General features: G+C 39.1%; 1 protein-coding gene across 1 annotated transcript in view; it reads right to left on the bottom strand.

Annotated features, from left to right (window-relative positions):
* SUGT1 (SGT1 homolog, MIS12 kinetochore complex assembly cochaperone) overlaps positions 1 to 23,339 on the bottom strand; it is a 41,673-nt gene that overhangs the window by 4,430 nt on the left and 13,904 nt on the right. The window contains exons 8-12 of the mRNA XM_047755967.1: positions 22,392 to 22,426; positions 20,449 to 20,545; positions 19,541 to 19,648; positions 7,002 to 7,092; positions 2,603 to 2,784 (exon numbers count right to left, since the gene is read on the bottom strand). Of these exons, the coding sequence (XP_047611923.1) occupies positions 2,603 to 2,784; positions 7,002 to 7,092; positions 19,541 to 19,648; positions 20,449 to 20,545; positions 22,392 to 22,426 (513 nt within the window). The remainder of the gene's footprint in view (positions 1 to 2,602; positions 2,785 to 7,001; positions 7,093 to 19,540; positions 19,649 to 20,448; positions 20,546 to 22,391; positions 22,427 to 23,339) is intronic.

Raw genomic sequence — 23,339 nt, 5'->3', positions numbered from 1 at the left:
TCCGACTGGACTCCTAGCCTGGGAACTTCCATGTGCTACAGGTGTGGCTATACAAAAAAAAAAGAAAAAGAAAAAAAAAAAGATTGATGGCTGAATGAAAATTAATACATTGTATAATGTGGTTTCTAAATGTATGTAGAGGAAATACTCAAGAAAATTACATTATAAATTAGAAACGATAAAGAAAGATAAGGTTTCTATATGTCGCTCAGAGTGTCCAAAAAATGGACACCAGTAGACAATACAATAAGCTATGTATAATATACCTGGTACAAAATCCACAGCAACCACTAAAAATGCTACACCAAGAAGATACACTAAAACACACTATAGATAAAAGAAGAGGAAATTCTAAAAAATGTTCAAAATACCCACAGGAAGGCAGGAAAAACAAAAACAAAACAAAACACACATGGTAGAAGGAAGTCCTGATGCACCGATCATTACCTTACCTGTAAGTGGTCCAAATGTATCAATTAAAAGACAGATTGGCAAATTAAAGAAATATGACCCAACTACATGCTGTCTAAAAATTATCAGCGCTAGAGAAAGACATTATATAATGATAAAAAGGCCGATCCACCATGAAAACATAGCAATCAACAGAGCTGCTAAATATGTGAAGCAAAAACTGACAAAGCTTAAAGGAGAAATCAATAAATCCAGGATTATAGTGGAGACCCTCTCTCAACAATCAATAGAACAGTAAGACAATCAAGACTATAAAAGAATTCAACAAGAATATCAATCAACAAGCTCTAATGGACATTTATAGAACATTCCATTCAACAACAGCAGAATATATATTCTCTTCAAGTGGAATACATACTTAGGATAGGAAGTCTCGACGGAAGTCAGAACATATACTGAACTGAATAAAAACGGAAATATAAAATCAAAATTTGTGGGAGACAGCTAAATTTCCTCTAAGATGGAAATTTACAGCATAAAGACAATATAACAGGAAAAAGAAAGACATTTCTCCAAAGAAGAAAGATGGCTAAAAAGCACATGAAAAGATGCTCAACATCATTAATTACCAGAGAAATGCCAATCAAACTACAAGGAGGTATCACCTCACAGCAATCAGAATGACCATCATCAAAAAGTCTACAAACAATAAGTGTTCCTGCTGTGGCACAGCAGGTTAAGGATCTGGCACCGCCGCAGCTGTGGCATAGGTCACAGCCATATGCCCCAGGTGTGGCTGAAAACAAAAAGAAAAAAAAAAAGTCTACAAACAATAAATGCCGGAGAGGATATGGAGAAAAGGGAACCCAAACCCACCTATGCTGTTGAATATGTGGTATGTATACACAGTGGAATATTACTCAGCTATAAAAAAGAAGGAAACAATGCCATTTGCAGCAACATGGATGGACCCAGAAATGATCAGACTGAGTAAGTCAGAAAGAAAAAGACAAATATCATATGAGATCACTATACATGGAACCTAATGAAAAATGATATAAAAGAACCTACCAAAGAGACTCGAAATCAAATTTATGGCTACCAAAGGGGAAACGTTGTGGGGTGAAATAAATTAGGGACTTGGGACCGAAATATGCACACGACGACATATAAAATGGATAGGTAACAAGAACCTACATATAGCACAGGGTAACCAACTCAAAACTGTGATGTTTCCAGAGCTAGTAAAAGTCAAATAAATACACCATTAAGCAAGATCTACACAGTTCTACAGTGACGACATGTCATTAAAACCTCAGAACTTGAGGCCTAATTCAGGTGGTATTCATGCCCTGGCAAAAAGCCTGAATTTTCTTAATCAACAGAGAAATTATTAACAAACCAATGAATAACCAATATTTACCTCCTACTTGCCAAACACTGTTCTGGAAGTTTCCCTTCTATATTCTTCATCTCTGACATTGAGATTATATGTGATTCTGGCTCACTGAGAACTCATCAGCTACTGTGATAAATCCACCTAGAATAATTCCATATCACCCACTGTAACCCCTGGTATTTTTTTTTTTTCTTTTTTTTGGCCTCACCTGTGGCACATGAAAGTTCCTGGGCCAGGGACTGAATCCAAGCCACAGCTGCAACCTACGCTGCAGCTGCAGCAACACCAGACCTTAACCCACTGTGCCACAGCAGGAACTCCAAGTTCTAACTCACTGATGAAAAAATTTATTTGGAATACATCACTTGTTTCTTACCTCGTCCAGAAGCTCTCAACTTCCTCAATAATTATTCTAAGTTTAGAGTAAGAAGAAATACTCAGACAAAGCCCAGTCAAAAGGAACTCTCAGAGTTCCCGTTGTGGCACAGTGGAAATGAATCTGAACGAGGATGCAGGTTCGATCCCCTGGCCTGCTCAGTGGGTCAGGGATCTAGCGATGTGGTGTAGGTCATAGACACGGTTTGCTGTGCCTGTGCACAGGCTCGCAGCTGCAGCTCTGATGTGACCCCTAGCCTGGAACATCCAATCAGCCACAAATTTGGCCTGAAAAAGCAAAAAAAAAAGTCTCCCAACTACAGTACATGCAATCTGATCTCAAGTTATATACTTATCACTTTTTTGATTTCTGAAATTTACTAACATAAAAGAATCTCTTAACGTTTATGTTCTTACAAATGATTTGTTCATGGCACGTTTCACTTCATCAGAACCATCTGAATAGATCTGCTGAAATAATTTGTTTAAAGCTGCATCTCCCTCCAACTTCTCATTCTTTTCTTCTTCTTTGATCTCACCAACCAATTTATCCCAATTTCTTGTGTAATGAGATGATGATGGATATAGATTTTTTACATCTATGGAGTAAAAACAGACAGAAGTGATTAATTAACACGAGTTGATTATGTTAAGAATATGTAAACCCTGTGACCATGGTGAAATCTTCCTTTTTTTTTTTTTGGTCTTTTTGCCATTTCTTGGGCCACTTCTGTGGCACACGGAGGTTCCCAGGCTAGTGGTCAAACCAGAGCTGTAGCTACCACAGCAACACGGGATCCGAGTAGCATCTGCAACCTATACCACAGCAAGGGGCAATGCTGGGATCCTTAATCCACTGAGCGAGGCCAGGGATCAAACACGCAAACTCATGGTTCTTCATCGGATTTGTTAACCACTGAGCCAGGACGGGAACGCCCATGGTGAAATCTAAGCCCACGGTTTAAGTCACTGAATTTCACATTTGTAATAAATGTCTTTCTGATACATACGTCAATAATTAAATAAAGTATAAACTTCTGGAGCATTATGCAAATTAGATTAAAAAACAGACCCTTCATGTTAATTACAATAACAGGAGAAACTGGGTGAGAAACATATAGAACTTTCGTGTTTACAGAAAAGTTGCAAATAGAGTGGCAAACAATTCTAAACATAGTAATTTTGTAAAAAGATGTTCTCATTAAGAAATTAAACAGAGGAGTCGGGTTCAGTGGTAACAAACCCAACTAGTATCCATGAGGACGTGGGCTCGATCCCTAGCCTCACTCACTGGGTCAAGGATCTGGCGTTGCCATGAGCTGAGGTGCAGATGCAGCTCAGATCTGGCGTTGCTGTGGTGTGGGCTGTCAGCGGCAGCTCCTTGGCACTTAGCCTGGGAATTTCCATATATGCCTCGGGTGTGGCCCTAAAAAGACACACACACACATACCCCCAAGAAAAGAAGAAGAAAAGAAATTAAACAGAATTTTAGTGTATGTTAAAAACGTGGATTCTTCTGAGGTACTTCCATCTTTCAGAGTAGAAATAAACTGACAGTAGTGCCATGCTACTTGACACTGTCATGCCCTTTGACAGGGAGGTAAAGTTCCATCCCCTCCCCACATTAAAAATACTACATTACTTCAACAGGAGATTAAAAAAGAATTCCTGAATGTTGAAAAATACTGCACGTGATGATCTAGACTTCAATGCCCATGTCACACATACACAGAAAATAATGTTTGTGGGGTGTACTGGGATAAACAGAGGCTGTCTGCAGCCAGAGAGACAATGAGCCCAGGGACTTGGGGCACTGTCAAGACTGCCTCAAAGACCAAGGGCATCAGGATTCTGGCATGCAAATAATTAAAAATTAACTAACCAGGTTACTGAAGAACTGTAAGAGCAGTTCTGTTCACTAGTCGATGGAAAGATACTATAAGTCACAAATGCGAGTCACATGTACAATTTTAAATATTCTAGCAGCCACGTCACTAAAAAGAATCCGGTAAAATGCTTTCTCATGTTTTATTTAGCCTAATATATCCAAAATAGTATTACAACATGAAATCAATATAAAAAACTAAGATATTTTATATTCTTCTTTTCACATGAAGTCTTCTAATCTAGTATGTATTTTACACTTGGATCACATCTTAATCCAGTCATATTCCAAGTGGTCAACAGGTAATGTGGCTGGCAGCTCTTACAAAGGACAGTATAGCTACAGAGCTTAAAACAAACAAAACAAAAGCCTGATCCGATATTTCCCTGTGAATGTATCAGGACACATTACTGCCAGCCTTATGTCCCTCTTCCACTACTGCCCCCTCTACATATTTCTTTTCTCAAAAGAGCTGAGAAACTACTCACTGTTTATTCTGTTCTCCCATCCTTTCTCCTCTCTCTGCCCCTCTCAACCCCATCCCCACCACCCCTAAACAAAACTACAACACATGTTAGTTTTATTCCGGGCAAACATACTGTTTTTCCAATTTTATCTACTCTTCCTCTACCACTAATCTCCTCTATCTTCTGTACGTTTTCACTAGTAACCAAAGAAACAAAAAAAGGCACACCATGGTAAATTAAGAGCCTAGAGAACATGGGTTTAATTAATCCTAATGCTGATTCTCCAGATGGGAGCACAGTTCTAATCTCCATTTTACAGATAAGAAAGCTGGCCCAGACAGGTTAAGCAACTTGCCCTTATCTGCAGTCTCCAGCTTGAAGCACACAAAAATCCGACAAGCGTATTAACTCCTTACAAAAATAAAACAGGTGAGGAGGAATAGCATATTGAATTTCCAAGGCACTGAGTTCAGAAAAAGTTTTTAACACTAAAAAATCTTTAATTTTAGAAAAATATTAACATCTCTAGATGGTAGATGAACTACTGAGAGACAGGTAACCTCTTTGCTTATTCACTGTAAAATCAGAAAATTGCAAAGACACACATGTCAGCAGGGACTTCCCATTGTTAAAAAAAAGCAGCAACAAGCAACATCACATATGGGTGGAAGAACCAGACCTAGACAATGAAGAGCTGGGTGTAGTCCTAGACAGTGAAAACTGCTAGGCAATCCTGGACAAACTGAGTCTAAAATGGGAAGAACAATACTAAGCTACCTACTGTACAGGGCTGTGGTTAGAGTTAGGTTAGCTATTACATTTAAAGTATTTCTTTCAAAACACGCTTTAAGCTATATATACATCTCAGTCCAAAAATCTCTGGAGTCAGCCCCAAGACGAGAGCATAAGATCTTTAGCGCATCTTTCACATAAAGTGGGAGGCAGAATCTTAATAAATAGCTTATTAACTTATCTTTCAATTCTTAGAAACGATCTGTTGGTGTCAATTCCCTGGTTTTGTTAAATACACTATAGGTTAGTTACGATATTATTATGCAGGGATGCTGGGTGAAGGGTACATGAGAACTCTATTATTTCTGCAAGTTCTATGAGAATCTAAAATTATGTCAAGGAGTTCCCGTCGTGGCTCAGTGGTTAACGAATCCGACTAGGAACCATGAGGTTGCGGGTTCGATCCCTGGCCTCGCTCAGTGGGTTAAGGATCCAGAGTTGCCGTGAGCTGTGGTGTAGGTCACAGACGCGGCTCCGATCCCGAGTTTGCTGTAGCTCTGGCATAGGCCGGTGGCTACAGCTCTGATTAGACCCCTAGCCTGGGAACCTCCCTATGCCACAGGAGCGGCCTTAGAAAAGGCAAAAAGACAAAAAAAAAAGTCAAAATAAAATTTTAAACGAATCATCTGTTGGCTAAGGCAGTGTCTTCTAAAAAGTGCCACAAGGAAGTGTGTTTTCTGTTACAGAATTAAGCAATCAAAAACTTAAAAGTTGTTGAAACATAAAGTTACCACCTTTCAGGCATCAGATCAGAGCATTATCTTTAAATAAAAGGAAAATTCTCTCAATTCATTAATAAGACCACTGCTGAAAATACAGTCTTAGATTGTGACCTGCAGATTATCATTCTGTAAGAAAAATACCTATCTGCCTAATGCATGTGATTAGACTTGACCCCCAACTTAGTCATCTGTCCCTTAAAGGGTTAAGAAATCAACCCTGGTTTTCAACTCTACTCCTCTGCTTGCCTTAGGCGTTCATTAGCTGTTTGCTTTATCTCTCAGCAATACAAAGAAATGAGCTCGATATTTTTCTCTGTGAGGCCCTGAAATTCCAAGAAATTAGAGTTGACACTATTAGAAGAAACAGCAAGGAATAAGTAAGAGGGGAGAAGGAAAGAGGAGGAACTAAATCAGCAGAGTGAACTACTAATTTACTTAAAACAGAAAAAGCAGCAACAGAGAAAGGGTAACACACAAAAGCAAACAATCCCCAACTAATGTCATAAAGTGATATAGTAAACAATAAATCCCAATTCTTTCTGGGCTTTTGCTGCCATTCGTGTTCTTACAGAGTTTAAGAAGTTAGGACCATCGTAGGGAAAGATACTTTGTGGAGTTCCCGCTATGGCACAACAGGATCGGTGGTGTCTCTGCAGTGCCAGGATGGAAGTTCAATCCCCAGCCTGGCACAGTGGATTAAAGGCTCTGGCATTGCCACAGCTTCAGTGCAGATCACAACTCCAGCTTGGATCTGATCACTGGCCAAGAACTCCATTCGCCACCAGGCGGCCAAAAAAGAAAAAGAAAGAAAAGAAAGAGTATTTTGTATTCATCACAAAGCAACCTTATTATACTCTAAATAATGAAAGTAGAAAGAATACTCATTACTCTTTCATTTCCACTATATAACACAACACGAATTTAAAGCTTATCAAGGCCAGAAAACAAACCTGCTATGAACTGTTTGGGGTTAGGCACATCTCCTTGCCCCTCCAGCTTTTCCCATCTCACAGCTTCTGGCTTTTTCATTTTAATTTCGATCTGGAGGAAACAGCAAATAAAACCCATTATTCAACGTAAAATAACCCAAACAATGAGAAAATGTAATTTCCTTAAGTCATCAATGTTTTACAAGAATAGCGTTCTTGAGATAGTTTGCTTAAATTATACAAAGTTAAATTAAAAGAAATTTTAAACATTCTTGTTTCTACTTAAAAGCCACCACTGGCAAACAACATACATATCCGCTATAAACTACATTTAGAGAGTCTTGAAATCCTTCCCCCACCCCAAAGCAGTGTTCTCAACCAGGGGTGATTTTTGTGCCCGAGGAAACATCTGACAATTTCTGGAGACATTACTGGGTCATCACAACTAAGGTAGGGGTGAGGAGAGGCTAGGGGTGGTATAAATACTCTACGTCATGCAGGCCAACCCCCACAACAAAGAATTATCCAGCCCCAAATGTTAACAGTGCTGGCCACTAAGAAACCCTGTCCTCAAGGAATTATAGCTCCATGTACATGAACCTGTCTTCAAGGAGAGAAATTCATTTCACTGTACAAAAATAATAAGCTAAACAGAGGGCAGTCATCAGACCCCTTAAGATATAACTTGCTTCAAAAGTAGTATCCTGTAAGGTGCCTGCTCTGACCAAGCTCACTTCCGTTGTTCCTGCAAACTGCATACCCTCCAAGTTACACAGAGCTTAAACAATCACAAGACTCCGTGAACTGCTTCTGATATGAAACACCTCTGAAGGATGGGTCCTTACAGTCACGGTTAACTGTTGTTAGGAACATGGACCTAGTCTCGCCCACTTCAAAGTGGTCAAGACCACGAACTATTCAAATGGGCCTCGACGAGTGTCTCATGGAAGACTTTTTGACATCAGAGAGCCAAAATCGCCACCCTCGGATCACACTAATGCCACCATTTTCGGAACATGCATCCCATGCAGAGGCATGTGACTCATATATGAGAACACTGCACCGAACATCAACGACTTCACTGTTCTCTTGCCTCCTGTCATTGTTCCCGACACCTCAGACCGCCCTGCTTCTCTACCCCGTAAGTATCCCATGCCCCTCGCCTCTGGAGAGGTAGATGTGAGATTTGTTCTCCCTTCTCCCCACTTGGCTGTCTCATGAATAAAGCCCTTCTCTTTTGCAAACCCCAGTGTCCCAGAACCTTGCTGTTCTTCAAGTAAAGGGACCTGGTTTTATAACCAAGCGATGCTAACACTTTTACAATCATTCATTCAATAATTATTAAACTACTGTGAGCAAGGTATAGTCTTCAGGAATGTGAGGAATTTTTTTAAAAGTAGTAAAGACACGACCATGTCCATTCAATAGTCTCTAAGATATCTGAAAGTTACTCAAGAGGCAAAACAATGTTCTAAAAGCTCAGGAAAGATCACACCCAGTTGTGAATAGGAGAGGTCTGGAGGCACCATGAAGGGCTATGAGCACTTGCAATGGTAGAAGGATAAGTCTCTGCAGCAAAGGTAATTGCCTAAAACCGGAGCCCTGAGAGGTGAAAACGTACAGTGCATTAGGCGCTACCGAGTAGTCTGCCTCAATCCAGGCTTTGGTTAGTGCCGGGAAAGATACAGATGAAAAAAATACGGAAGACAGACGACGAAGAGCTTCTGAATGCTAGACTCAGGCCACTTACTAAAATGAAATGTTAACATTCTAAAAGCATCTTTTATACTCTAATCAAGGCTGGTCCCCTAGAATCCAGCCTTAACCCTCACACTCACATAGCACTTACATCTCTCTATTCATGTTTTCATTATTCTAATAACACTCTAGCCCCCATTTTTAGCCTAGCAAAACACAGCATTTAAACTACTAGTAAATACAGTAATAAGTATTACATATATAGTTTACGAATCAAATTATAATTTTATATTCTAATGGGTTTTTTTAAGAAAACAATCACCACTTTTGTTAAACAGAAAAAGGAGATTAACAAAAAGAAAAGCCTATTGTGCCAAATTTTGGTTCTTTGACCCCTTGGGAGTAGATGAATCATTTAAATTAGCAATTACGGAGCTCCTGTTGTAGTGAAGCAGAAACGAATCTGACTAGGAACAATGACATTGCAGGTTTGATCCCTGGCCTCGCTCAATGGTTTAAGAATCCGGGGTTGCCGTGAGCTGTGGTATAGGTGCCAGACATGGCTTGGATCCTGCGCAGCTGTGGCTGTGGCATAGGCCAGCGGCTGTAGCTCAGATTGGACCCCTAGCCTAGGAACCTCCATATGCTGCAGATACAGTCCTAAAAAGCAAAAAAAAAAAAAAAAAAAGCAATTACTGGTAATCTTTGTAACACCTGCAATTAAAATCTGTGTATTTTAAAATACTTAAACACTACCAAAAATCTGTCAATTTTTTTTTTGTCTTTTTGCCATTTCTTGAGCCGCTCCCACGGCATATGGAGGATCCCAGGCTAGGGGTTGGTTGAATCAGAGCTGTAGCCACCAGCCTACGCCAGAGCCACAGCAACACGGGATCCGAGCCGCGTCTGCAACCTACACCACAGCTCACGGCAACGCCGGATTGTTAATCCACTGAGCAAGGGCAGGGACCGAACCCGAAACCTCATGGTTCCTAGTCGGATTCGTTAACCACTGCGCTACGACGGGAACTCCACTGTCAATATTTTTAGATATGAAGTGACTGTATGGTAAGGGCGTGATATGAGTATTTTCTTTAGGCACATAGAAATATAAAAAAAAAAAAATGTTTCCATTAAGAAAAACATGAAACCAATCTCAGTGGAAAAGGGGCAAAAAGATTAGTATTTTTAATATAATTTATGTGTTTAAATTCTACATAAATAAAAATATTTAAGAGGATCTCCAGAATTCCCTAAAACAAACTATGATTAACTTTTATTTTTTCTTACACAGTATTAAGTGAGAAGACACTGGTTATTTTAGGCTGTCATTGCTAGGATATTTATCAAAAAGGGACAGAAATCCAATAACTGGCAATGACACAGCAATAGTTACCGAGACTATTAATTTTCTTTCTTTTTTTTTTTGGCTTTTTGCCTTTCTAGGGCCGCTCCCGCGGCATGTGGAGGTTTCCAGGCTAGGGGTTGAATCGGAGCTGTAGCTGCCGGCCTACGCCAGAGCAACATGGGATCTGAGCCACGTCTGCGACCTACACCACAGCTCATGACAATGTCGGATCCTTAACCCACTGAGCAAGGCCAGGGATGGAACCCACAACCTCATGGTTCCTAGTCGGATTGGTTAACCACTGAGCCATGACGGGAACTCCAAGGACTATTAATATTAAACTAAATTTAAAACTGCATCTTGCTCAACTTTCAAGTCATCCAGAAATGAAGACTTGCAAACAGTGTGTCCAGCAACAGTATCCTTAAGTAACCTCAGCCACAGGGCATCCTATATTCACACCTCCTGCTCCCTGCTTAGCACCATCCGTAAAAAGTCCCTTGTTTCACCCGAAGAGCAGCACGCACTAGCACTCACATCCACTGAGAGCCACTATAACCTAGTTACTGTGCAGCATGAACAAAGAGGGCTTCATAAAGCCAAAGTTAAAGCTCCAAGAAACAACCTGTTTCAACTGAGACACCGTGACCTGAACTTGAAATTACACATGATCCATTCATTAAAAGAGCGGCACATAATAAACTATTTAAAGCAGCTTTTTTTAAAAGGTAAAAGAAGACAGTGTGGAGACTAATTTTCTACAAATTCTTTTTTACACCTACTTCACTTTTAATGCTTACATATGCTTTTAAAAATGATCCTGACAGATATTCTTGAATTACCACCAGCCCAATTTCATACATTTTTATTGCAACCATTTATCAGCCATTCTACTTTCATTTTTAAGTCAAAAATAGTTTAAAAGTTAACTTAGAACTTTGGTAGTCTGCCTGAACGTTGCTACCACATGCACAAGGAAGGCTTTCAATGTGCTGTAACATCCCAAAGCAGCATTCACGGATTACCAGTAAGAATCCTCGCTGTGCTGGACTGTCAGTTTTCAACATATTGTGTGCCATCACCCACTTCTAAGGTGCCCTTTGCACAGCACGGAGGTTAATGTTTCCAATGAAAGGAAGTTCAGATTTAAAGAAAAGCCATTACTCCTAAAGGATCAGAGCATTCAGGCACTACCTTCTTAAAAAGGAAGTTCCTACCCACTACTACTACTATTATCCATATAATGAATCTTTCCCAGAGATTAGAGAGCTATACCATTTACTGGTAAACTTTGTTTCCTACCAACTTTTTTTTTTTTTTTTTGGCTTTTTAGGGCCGCAAAAAGGAGGACGTTCCCAGGCTAGGGGTCCAACTGGAGCTACAGCTGCCGGCCTACGCCACAGCAATGCCAGATCTTAGCCGTGTCTGCGACCTACAACCACAGCCCACGGCAACGCCGGATCCTTAGCCCACTGAGTGAGGCCAGGGATCAAACCAGCATCCTCATGGATCCTAGTCACGTTCATTAACCACTAAGCCACGAAGGGAACTCCCTCTAGCAAACTTTTGAGAACCACTGGTTTCAAAGCTGCAGTCATTAAATAAGTTCCTTTCTCTTTGGATTGCAGCTTTTTGCACATTTAACTGTTGTATCAAGAGTTCCCATGTGGCTCAGAGGTAATGAACCCGACTAGTATCCATGAGGATGCGGGTTTGATCCCTGGCCTTTTTCAGTGGGTTAAGGATCTGGCACTGCTGTAGCTATGGAGAAAGCCAGCAGCTGCAGCTCTGATTTGACTCCTAGCCTGGGAACTTCCACATGCTGCTTGTGCAGCCCTAAAAAAGCAAAAAACCGAAAACAAAAAACAAAAGTAAAACACTTGTTGTATCCAAACCCTCTGTCCAATAATAGAAAAGCTCAGTCTTCCTGAGGCCAGACTGCACATCTATGTCTTCATTTCTTACGCTCAAATAATTTTATAATTTTTTTTAATGCAAAAGATGGTAATGAATGAAGAGGAACTACATAATCTTCTCCAAAGTTCTAACAGTTTCATTCAAATACTGACTGAGCGCCTACTCCAAGTCAGGCACTGTGCTGGGGGTAAGGGCAACACCTCCACTCCTCTTGAACAGTGTCAATCAGAAGACATTTCCATAAGAAAAAATTCCCCTGCAGTGATAGACCTACATTTGGGGAAGTGTCTTAATTATCTGGAAGGAAGGATGCCAACATGACCTCAGTAAAGAAGATGGAGTGATGACATTCTCAGCTCCTTTATATTTTTCAACATTGTCTATAATCTGCATTTATTACTTTTATAACCTGAATAAAAATCTGAGTAAGTAACAGCAGTAAGTAACATTTATGGAACACTTACTACATACCCCATGCACTGTTTCATATATATCACCTCACTCAAGAGAAGAACCCTATACAGAGGAGAAAACCATCCATATTTTAGAGATGAGGGAGCCAAGAAATAGAGTAACTTGCTGGAAATGTCTTTTATTGTTAAAAGTTCTACTTATTTTATTTCCTTAGAAATAAGCAGAGGTTGAGACAAGTCAAAAACAATCAGCTGCGTAATTTCAGAAAGAGTAGAGTCACAAATAGGTGCCCCTTGTTGGATGTATGACTCATCTCAGTGAGCCTCAGTTTCTCCTACAAAATGGGTTAACAGGGCCCATCTCAGAGTTCTTAGGACAATTAAATGAGGCCATGCATGAAAAAAAAATTACACTATGTCTGGCAAATAATAACTGAGTGCTATTACCAGTATCTTCATCATTGTTATAATTAGCTAAAAAAATCTGAGCAAATTATTTCACATCTCTGGGTTCATTTCTTTACCTGTAAAAAGGAAACAACAATACCCACACCATGCAGTAATTGTGAATATTACATAGGATAATACTCAGTGATCAAAACAGTTACCTACTCTAATTCTCTACAGATCAAACAATATGGAACTGGCTAAATAAGCTATGGTAAATGCATATGATGAAATACTTTGTGAAGTTCCTGCTATGGAGCAATGGGATCGGCAGTGCCTCTGCAGTGCCAGGACACAGGTTCGATCCCCACCCAGCACAGTGGGTTAAAAGGATCTGGCATTGCTGCAGCTGCAGACGAGGTGGCAACTGCGGCTCAGATCTCATCCCTGCCCTTGGAATTCTATGTGCCTCAAACAAACAAACAAATAAAAAGAAATACTTTGCTGTAAAATATTTAAGGACATGAAAAAAATATCCATAATGCATGCCTAAGTTTAATAAGACAGCTATAGATAGCATGGGTGGTAAAATCTTCTTTTAAAAATATGAATACAGAGATCTGTCATGGCTCAGCAGAAATGAATCTGACTAGTACCCATGAGAATGCAGGTTCAATCCCTGGCCTTGCTCAGTGGGTTAAGGATCTGGCATTGCCGTGAGCTGTGGTGTAGGTTGCAGACATGGCTCGGATCTGACATTGTGGCTGTGGTGTAGACTTGCACCTACAGCTCCGATTTGACCCCTAGCCTGGGAACCTCCATATGCCAAGAGAGCGGGCCCTAAAAAGCAAAATAAATAAATAAAAATACGAATATACATTAATAGAAGAGGCAGCAAAAATATACTCCAAGATCCACGATTTGTGCATATCAGCAACTGATCACTATATTATTAAAAAAAAGAAAACTTATTACCACCAGTTCATCAAAAAGACATAATAAAACAATAATCCAACCCCTCACATCTGTGCTTAAAAAACAAAAAGGCAGTTAGCATCCTGTCCAGACACCTCCAACCCCATTACATCATAATTAGGATTCTTTTATGAATATCAAAAAAAAAGTTCTAAAACTTCCCAAATTTTGGTGGGCTGAGAAGGGGGATTTTTGTCACTAAGATACACATTTTTATTTCCCACAATTCCAATTAAAACCCTTCACATTGGAGTTCCCGTCATGGCTCAACGGTAACAAATCTGACTAGTATCCGTGAGGACAGGGGTTCGATCCCTGGCCTCACTCAGTGGGGTAAGGAACTGGTTTTGCCGTGAGCTGTGGTGTAGGTCACAGACACAGCTCAGATCTGGCATTCTGGCGTTGCTGTGGCTGTGGTGTAGGCTGGCAGCCATAGCTCTGGTTTGACCCCTAGCCTGGGAACTTCCATATGCTTTGGTGTGGCCCTAAAAAGACTGGGGGGAAAAAAAAAAAAAAAAAAGCCATCATATTTTATACTGATATAATACAAAAAAATTATCTTGACTAAAAATAGTAACACAAGAAATATTTCTACAGGGGCACATTTACTCAAAGGATTTTGAGAATTCTAATTTTTTTTTAGAGGAAGTGAACATTAATCTTTAAAATGAATATTTAACAGTACAGCTGTTACTGAAGTTATAACCCTGTGATTGTGAGAATACGGTCATGAAATTAACAAGATGAAACAAAAGAAACATTAGTTTCTTAATAAAGAAAATGGATTAGTAGGCTGATATAAAAACTGGAATCTGTAGAAGATAGAAATAACTATCAGATGCTAAAAATATGAATTCTGACTAAGAAAAACAAAGCAGATATTACACTGTAAAATATTTAGTTTAGAAATGTTATTTCAATAATTTAAGGATCATACCTCTTACTATCTTATTGCAAATTATATTTCACTTGAATTAATAACACTTAACCAATGGTTATACATAAATATGCAACATTCATTCATCCTTGAAGATAAGAAAACAAGCATCTCGAAAAGCAAAGAAATAGATCTTTAAACCACAGGTTTTACAGAAACTAATTTCAAGCAGATTTCAAGCAAAATACACCCTTTTCTCAATCACATAAATGATCCAAGACACCTGCACACATATGAAAAGCAAATTACTATTTTTCCCTTTTAGTGTCATCACTAAATAAGCCTCAGTAACCCGGAGAAAGATTGTATTTTCAGCATTTTAATGCTGTCTCCCTCTGCTGTACAAAAAAGGATTCAAAACTTTCGTTTCCCTTAAGATATAATTAAGTAAAATTCTTCTCATTTGTTTCCCATAAAACACAGCATAAAAATGGGTAATCTGGATTTCCCTTGTGGTTCAGCAGATTAAGGATCCAGCATCGTCACTGCAGTGGCTCAGGTCACTGTTGTGGAATGGGTTCAATCCCTGGCTCAGGAACTTCCACATGCCCTGGGTATGGACAAAAGAAATAAAAAGGAAAGGGTAAGGGATTTTTTTTTTTTTTTTTGGCTTTTTAGGGCCACACCTACAGCATATAGGAAGTTCTTCGGCTAGGGGCAGAATCGAACTGCAGTTGCTGGCAACACCAGATCCAAGACATGTCTGTGACCTACACCACAGCTCATGGCAACGCCAGATCCATAACCCACTAAGCAAGGCCAGGGATCGAGCCCGAGTCCTCATGAATACTAGTCAGGTTTGTTACTGCTAAGCCACAATGGGAACGCCAAGAAAGTGTAGTTTTACAAAGTAATGTATATTACTTTGGGTTAGGACAATAAAAATAATCGTCTTCCAGAATATATCCTTCAAATCTAAATTCTTTAATCCCAGAACTTAGGAAAACCTAAGCAAAGAGGCACTTGCTTTATACAGGTGAAAGTATTCCTCCTAGGCCAGGCCAGGTTAAACACTTTAGTAACTTGTGAACCTGGGGAAACATTTAAAGTCCACAAATTAATGAACGAACGTACATATACCTTTATGTATTTTACTTTTTAGGGCTGCCCCTGCAGCATATGGAAATTCCCAGGCTAGGGGGTCAAACTGAAACTGCAGCTGCCAGCCTACACCACAGCCACATGGGATCCTTAACCCACTGAGCAAAGCCAAGGACTAGCATCCTTACAGATACTAGTCAGGTTCATAACCCACTGAGCCATAAAAGGAACTCCTGAACTTCAGTTTCTTTTCACCTGTAAAACTAAGAATGGAAATACACTCTAACAGGTTAGTAAGGCCAACATCAGAATCCAATTTAAATTCATTCTCTGAACAATTACTGAGCGCCCACCCACTAAACACAGTGCAGAGGGCTAGAGCTGCCACATTTAGCAAATGGAATATATTTAAAAATTATTCACTGTTCATAAAGTTAAGTGGGCATTCTGTACTTTATCTGGCAACCCTACCCGGAGCACATACAGAGACACAACTATGACAGCTTCTCATCCTCAAATACTTACTAAGAATAAGAGAAAGAAAATGTATATATTAACAAACCACTATACGTGGAAGGAAAGTAGTTATGTAATACTTAGAGAAAGGAGCTGGGGGCAAAAAAAAAAAAAAAAGGTAAATTGGGAACACAGTTAAATGGGGTTGGGGAATGGTTAGACTCAACAAGCACTCACAAGATTCAAAGAAGAAAGAATAAGATATGACAGTGTTTGGTTATATCTTTGATTCTAGCCAAAGAGACCTGTATACTCACCAAACCTATTATTCTATTATATAAGGGAGCTTAGTAAGACCGATTATTTGCCATGTGGTCACACAAATCAGTTAACATTTAAATTACTTCAAAAAGACATACTTAAATATCTCATGAATAATTTTCTGATCGCCCTCTCAAATCTAGATCTAGTTTTATGCTTGATTACTTGGCCCAATATTATTTCATTAAAAAAATTCTAAACTATGTGGATGCGGCTGATAAGACCAAAACCTTCCTAAGACGTCATCCCTTTTCTCACATTCTATTGTCCAAGCAACTATTTCCTATCTGCCTAAGTAAACAGCTTTGTACTCTTCAAATAGCTATACGGAGAAATCATTTTCATCTTTTTTTTTATAAGTGAAGCTCTCCCTTTTATTTACCTTTTTTGCTTTTTAGGGCCGCACCCACAGCACATGGAGGTTCCCAGGCTAGGTGTCTAATCGGAGCTGTAGCCACCGGCCTACGCCAGACAGAGCCACAGCAACTCGGGATCCGAGCCACGTCTGCCACCTACACCACAGCTCATGGCAATGCTGGATCTTTAACCCACTGAGCAAGGGCAGGGATCAAACCCGAGTGCTCATGGATGTGGGTTGGGTTTGTAACCTCTGAGCCACAACAATAACTCCAAAATCATTTTTAATTAGATGCAAAAGCTACTGCTAAACTGGAACTATAGTACTGTAACTACCTGGCACTTCCTGCTCCCACCCTATGCAGGTGTCCTTTTCTTCCTGCCAACCCAGTTACTACTCTTCATAGCACAGGTCTATGATAGGAAAAGTCACACAATTAAACCCAATAGTTAAACAACATACTACCTTGGAGGGCATGCATTAAAAAGGTGTAGTAATGGCAAAAAATCCTATCATTCTTTCTTATTAACTCTTCATATACCTTCATAAAAATCTTAACAGATTGAAGGCTTTCAGAGGTCCTAGTCCCTATCCGTCTCATTTTTATAGATGCTGAAGTTCTGTCCTATAATAGTGTGTCTTAAATTCAAGAACACGAGTCAGGTTTTCTTGAGCTAAGAACCAGAGTCAGGTTTTAATTGTTTCAGTTCACTATTTTTCCTACTAGATTACATTTCTACCTAATCCTACATCTTTTTTTTTTTTTTTTTTGTCTTTCGTCCTTTTAGGGCCGCACCTGTGGCACATGGAGGTTCCCAGGCTAGGGGTCAAACTGGAGCCGTAGCTGCCGGCCTACACCACAGCCACAGCAACGCCAAACCCAAGCTGAGTCTGTGACCTACACCACACAGCTCACAGCAACGCCAGATCCTTAAGCCACTGAGTGAGGCCAGGGATCGAACCTGCGTTTTCATGGATACCAGTCGGGTTCATTAACCACTGAGTCATGACAGGAACTCCTACTCCTACATCTTTTGATTGGTGGTTGACAGAGTCCCTGAATTTTATTTATTTATTTATTTATTTATTTATTTAGTCTTTTTCCCTTTTCCTAAGGCCGCTCCCACAGCATATGGAGGTTCCCAGGCTAGGGGTCTAATCAGAGCTGTAGCCGCTGGCCTATGCCACAGCCATAGCAACGCAGGATCCAAGCTGCATCTGTGACCTATATCATAGCTCACAGCAACGCTGATCCTTAACCCACTGAGCAAGGCCAGGGATCAAACCCGCAGCCTCATGGTTCCTAGTCGGATTCATTAACCACTGTGCACGACGGGAACTCCCCTGAATTTTAATTCTATAGTATATTTTCACTTCTTTTTGAAAACATAAATCTAAAAATTATACAGCAACTCAAACTGCGAATTATTCATTAATCCCTTAAAACAAAGTAACCTAAAACTCATCTTAACTAAAAAAACAAGAGAGCAGACTCATCTTTATAGTAGTTTGTATTTTTGCAACCACTGGGAAAAGAGTATGGAGATTCCTTAGAAAACTAAAAATAGAACTACCATTTGATCCAGCAATCCCACTCCTGGACATCTATCCAGAGAAAACCAGGACTCGAAGACACATGTACTCCAATGTTCACTGCAGCACTAAATACAACAGCCAAGACATGGAAACAACCTAAATGTCTATCAACAGAGGAGTGGATAAAGAAGATGTGGTACATATACACAATGGAATATCACTCAGCCATTAAAAGGAAAGAAATAATGGCATTTGAAGCAACATGAGCGGACTTAGAAATTATCAAGCTAAGTGAAGTCAGTCAGACAATGATGAGACACCAACATCAAATGCTATCACTGACATGTGGAATCTAAAAAAGGACACAATGAACTTCTTTGCAGAACAGATACTGACTCACAGACTTTGAAAAACGTATGGTTTCCAAATGAGACAGGTTGGGGGATGGGAGGAAACACTAAGGTTTTTGGATGGAAATGCTGTAAAATTTGGTTCTGACGACTGTTGTACACCTATAAATGTAATAAAATTCATTAAATAATTAAAAAAATACACAGTAATTTGTATTTTCAACTACATAAGGAAGTGAGAAACATATCTGCAGATCAAAATAGGCCAAACTGACAAGTTCAAGACATGAGGCATTATATCAAAACTTACAAAAGATGCTGGTCATTATATCTTTTGTGAAGGCCTCTTTATCGAGAAATATTCTACCTATCTTTATAGGTATACATATACCACCGAGGTAAAGTACATTTTTACACTCTACTGTCCTAGAATTGCAGTAGACAGAAAAACTGACTTAAAAATTATTGTTCTTATTTAATTTAAAGATAGGTGGCTGAGTAAATTCCCGTCTTGGGGCAGCAGAAACAAATCCGACCAGGAACCATGAGGTTGTGGGTCGGATCCCTGGCCTCACTTAGTGGGTTAAGGATCTGGCGTTGCTGTGAGCTGTGGTATAGGTCGAAGATGCAGCTCGGATCCTGTGTTGCTGTGGCTGTGGCTGGTGACTGCAGCTCCAACTTGACCCCTAGCCTGGGAACCTCCATATGCCAAGAGTATGGCCCTAAAAAGAAAAAAAAAAAAAAAGCTTATAATTGTAATTAGTTGACTAATGTTTCTATATTTGGAAAAGATTACTATTGACAACCTTTTCCATTGTCTTACCTTTGTTGAAAGTACTTTAAATGTGCTCTGTTCTGGTATTATGGGATGAAGAAGTCTCAGCTTCAAATTGTAATCATCTCCAGAAGGAAGTTTCACCAAAGCAGACAACTAATGAACACAAATTAGCAGCACATTTTATCAATTTATTTGGCTAAGGGTAAAATACTTAAACTGACTAAGGAACTCCAATAGCTGCAGATTTTTAAAACTTTACATGAGTATCAGACTCTCAAAATATTGTGAATTCTTAGAATTGAGATTCTAAGAATCTCAAAATAATTTTTAAAAAATCTGGTATACCTCACGTGAATTCTCACAGACATAATTAACTGCCAAAGAGTCTGCTTCATATCACATATTTTAACATTTAAATCTCTCGGAAACTCAAAATACAAGAGCAAAATTATACAGTATATAACAAAAAAGAAAGTATTCAAATGTAAAACATCTAGTTCTACCACAAGTTCTCTTAAATATTTATCACAAGGTCTACTAAATACTAAGGAACCAAGTTATTAAGTCATACTCATTTCATATGGTCAGTAAATTTCAGATGTGTAAGTCACAGCAAATAAGCAGACCTTTTTCATGAAGTATAGCACCCTAATGTAACCAAATTCTCTGTCTTACTAAGATCTTTTGTCAACCAAGTTCTGCTCTGAATTCCAAATTTAACGGAAAAAAATGCACTTCTAGCTATAACTGATAGTACTTATACACGCCTCAAAATTTAAATGATTCAAATTGAAAAGCAATGCTTTGTATTTTCATCAGCATTTTCCCCATTCTGATATGAGAAAGAAATGATGTATATGTATGACAAATTGCTAGAGATTACTCTGCAATATAATTTACATTTACAAATAAAAGTATTTAATCTCCAAAAATAATTCAAAGACTCTAATGACCTCTTTTTCTGAAAATTCCACATTTACATCATTCTTCTGAACATTCTTGATCATAAGTGTAATGATTACTTGAGACTCTGTTTGATACCAGTCATACCTATTAAAAAAGAAAAAGGGAACTTAGAACTTCTCATTTTCTTAGTTGTTGTTTTGTTTTGTCGAGATAAAAATATAACCTGATGAACAACAAGAGCTCCACCTTGAGGAACAAGACAGCAAAGCAGCTGATGATTCACAGAAAATTTTACATAACTAATTTCATATCATCTGTATTAAAGCAAGAGAAAAGTAAGGTAAACGATGCCCCAAACCCCTCCATGATTGAAATACATAATTTTCTGGGTTCTAACTTATCTCTAATACTGTTGCACTTAAGCTAATGTTAAAGATAAAATTTACTGTAAACAGGTTAACAGTTCTAATATACCATCATTAATTTTACATTCTCTTTTCAACCTAATATTAAGAAGTAAGCACTTTTATCCCTCTTTTACAAATGAAAAAAAGGAAAGCTCAGAAGAGCGAAGCAATCAGCAAGTCTGCAGCCAGGGTCTCTTTACTGAAGCTGGGGGCAAACAGCCCTGAGCACAGGAAGCAGATGCAAATGAACCAAAATTAAAATAATTTAACTAATTCTGCCAGGCACAACATGAAATACAGTATCTTTCTTCAATCTCAATGTATGTGGGAAGATCAGTGTGCCTAGAGATTCTAATTTTGTGTATCTTTCCCACTCAAAGTTCTAAAAAGGTAGGGATCCTCACTCTCAAATTAGATTATAAACTCCAACAGGGCCGAGTAATTTATCTATTCCACCACAACTATACCACCAGGACTAAGCACAGGGCCTGAATGATGGTTACTTAAGGTTATACACCCTGCCCCTGTCACTGAAGTTTCTTGTCTATTATGTCGTACTTGGAGAGTCTTCCTCTAACTCCCCAGAAAGAACACGAATAAATCGTTTTAACATTTTCAAGCCATTTTAGGTAATTATGTCAAAAGCGCCTGATCTTTAAGTCTCACAGCCTTCCCTTTGAAATTCAGTGAGGATGCAAAGCTTAAGATCAATGCCTTGTTTTTCTTTCTGTTATAGTCCTTAGAACACAAGTTGTACAGATGCCTCATGAACAACTAAAAATAAATTCAAATACTTATTATTCATTCATGACTGTAACTGCTACTCTCAACAAATGACTTTCAACTCAAGCAGGATTACTCTATGAAAAATTTACCCCAAATGTAAAAGGCAAGCAGAGTTACAATTCTATCAAGTCTATTACTAACTTTTTACCTATGTAATAACAGTAACTTAAATGGAAGAGGCTCTTCTTAATACAAAGAAAAGTTACATAAAACAAAACCAGGTGAAGCAAGTTTTAAATTGGCAAGTGACGATTTTAATCTTAATGTGAACACTAATTCAAATCAGTAAAAGGCCTTACAAGTAGTTTTTCAAGGCCATTAATATATATACGCTATGTTATATACATGTCATATATATGTTATATACGTTATGTATCATATGTACATATACACACACATGCACACAATTTTTCAAAAACCTAAGAAATATTTAGGAGTCCCTGTTGTGGCTCAACAGGTTAAGGACCTGCCACAACCTCCGTGAGGACGTGGGTTTCATCGCTGGCTTCACTCAGTGGATTAAGGATCTGGCATTGCCATAAGCTGCGGCATAGTTTGCAGATGAGGCTTAGACGTGCTGTTACCAAGGCCGTAGCCTCAGCTGCAGCTCCAACTCAACCCTTGGCCTGGGAATTTCCATATGCCACAGGTGTGACGTGAAAGGGAAAACAAAACAAAACAAAAAACAATTAAGACTAAGAAATACTTACATCACAGGTAAGGACCTGCTTACTTTTAATGACAGCGCTTTTTTTCCTTTAGGCATATTTAGCATACATTATGAAAAAGAAACTTACTTGATTTTTGACTGATGAGTCCTCTGGGATGCCGACTGATTTTGGCAAGGTGAAAGACAGAGATTTTTACAAGTGAGTTTAGTAACTGCATATTAAAAATGCATGTATTACTAATTTACCCAATGCTTTAGTTACTTTGATATGGAATAACTACATTAAAATTTCCTATAAAGCATGACATCCGTAACTGTTAAATAGTACTCATCTTCACAAAAATTAGAATATTCAGTATATTTTTTAATTTGTATGAGTTTTAATTTTAAAAAAGATTTTTCTTGTAAAATAAAAAAGCTGGAGTTCCTGTTGTGGCTCAGTGGGTTAAGAATCCAACTACTACCCACGAGGATACACGTTCGATCCCTGGCCTTACTCAGCGGGTTAAAGGATCTGTCGTTGAAGTGAGCTGGGGTGCAGGTTGCAGATGTGGCTCAGACCTGGCGTTGCAGTGGCTGTGAGGTAGGCTGGCAGCTGCCACCTCAGACTCAACACCTAGCCTGGGAACTTCTATATGCCGCAGGTGTGACCCTAAAAAGACAAAAAATAAAAATAACAATAAAATAAAATTATATTTCAAAAGCATATAGCATTGGTGGCCTAGTGGTTAGGACTCTGTGCTTTCATTGCTGCAGCCCAGGCTCAATCCCTGGTCTGGGAACTGAGATCCCACATCCAGCCACTGCATCTGGCTGCCAAAAAAATAAAGTAAGTATAAAAACAAGATGGAGTTGCCGTGGTGGCTCAGAGGTTAACAAACCCAACCCAACTAGTGTCCTTGAGGATGCGGGTTCAATCCCTGGCCTCACCCAGTGGGTTAAGGATCCGTCATTCCGTCATTGCCATAGCTGTGGTGTAGGTCAGTGTTGCTGTGGCTGTGGTGTAGGCCAGCAGCTACAGCTCCGATTCGACCCCTAGCCTGGAAACCTCTATATGCTGTGGGTGGGGCCCTAA

The sequence above is a fragment of the Phacochoerus africanus genome, chromosome 13 (assembly GCF_016906955.1).
Source record: "Phacochoerus africanus isolate WHEZ1 chromosome 13, ROS_Pafr_v1, whole genome shotgun sequence".
Classification (NCBI taxonomy): Eukaryota; Metazoa; Chordata; class Mammalia; order Artiodactyla; family Suidae; genus Phacochoerus; species Phacochoerus africanus.
The sequence above is the reverse complement of the archived record's forward strand: the minus strand, read 5'-3'. Positions and strand labels throughout refer to the sequence as shown.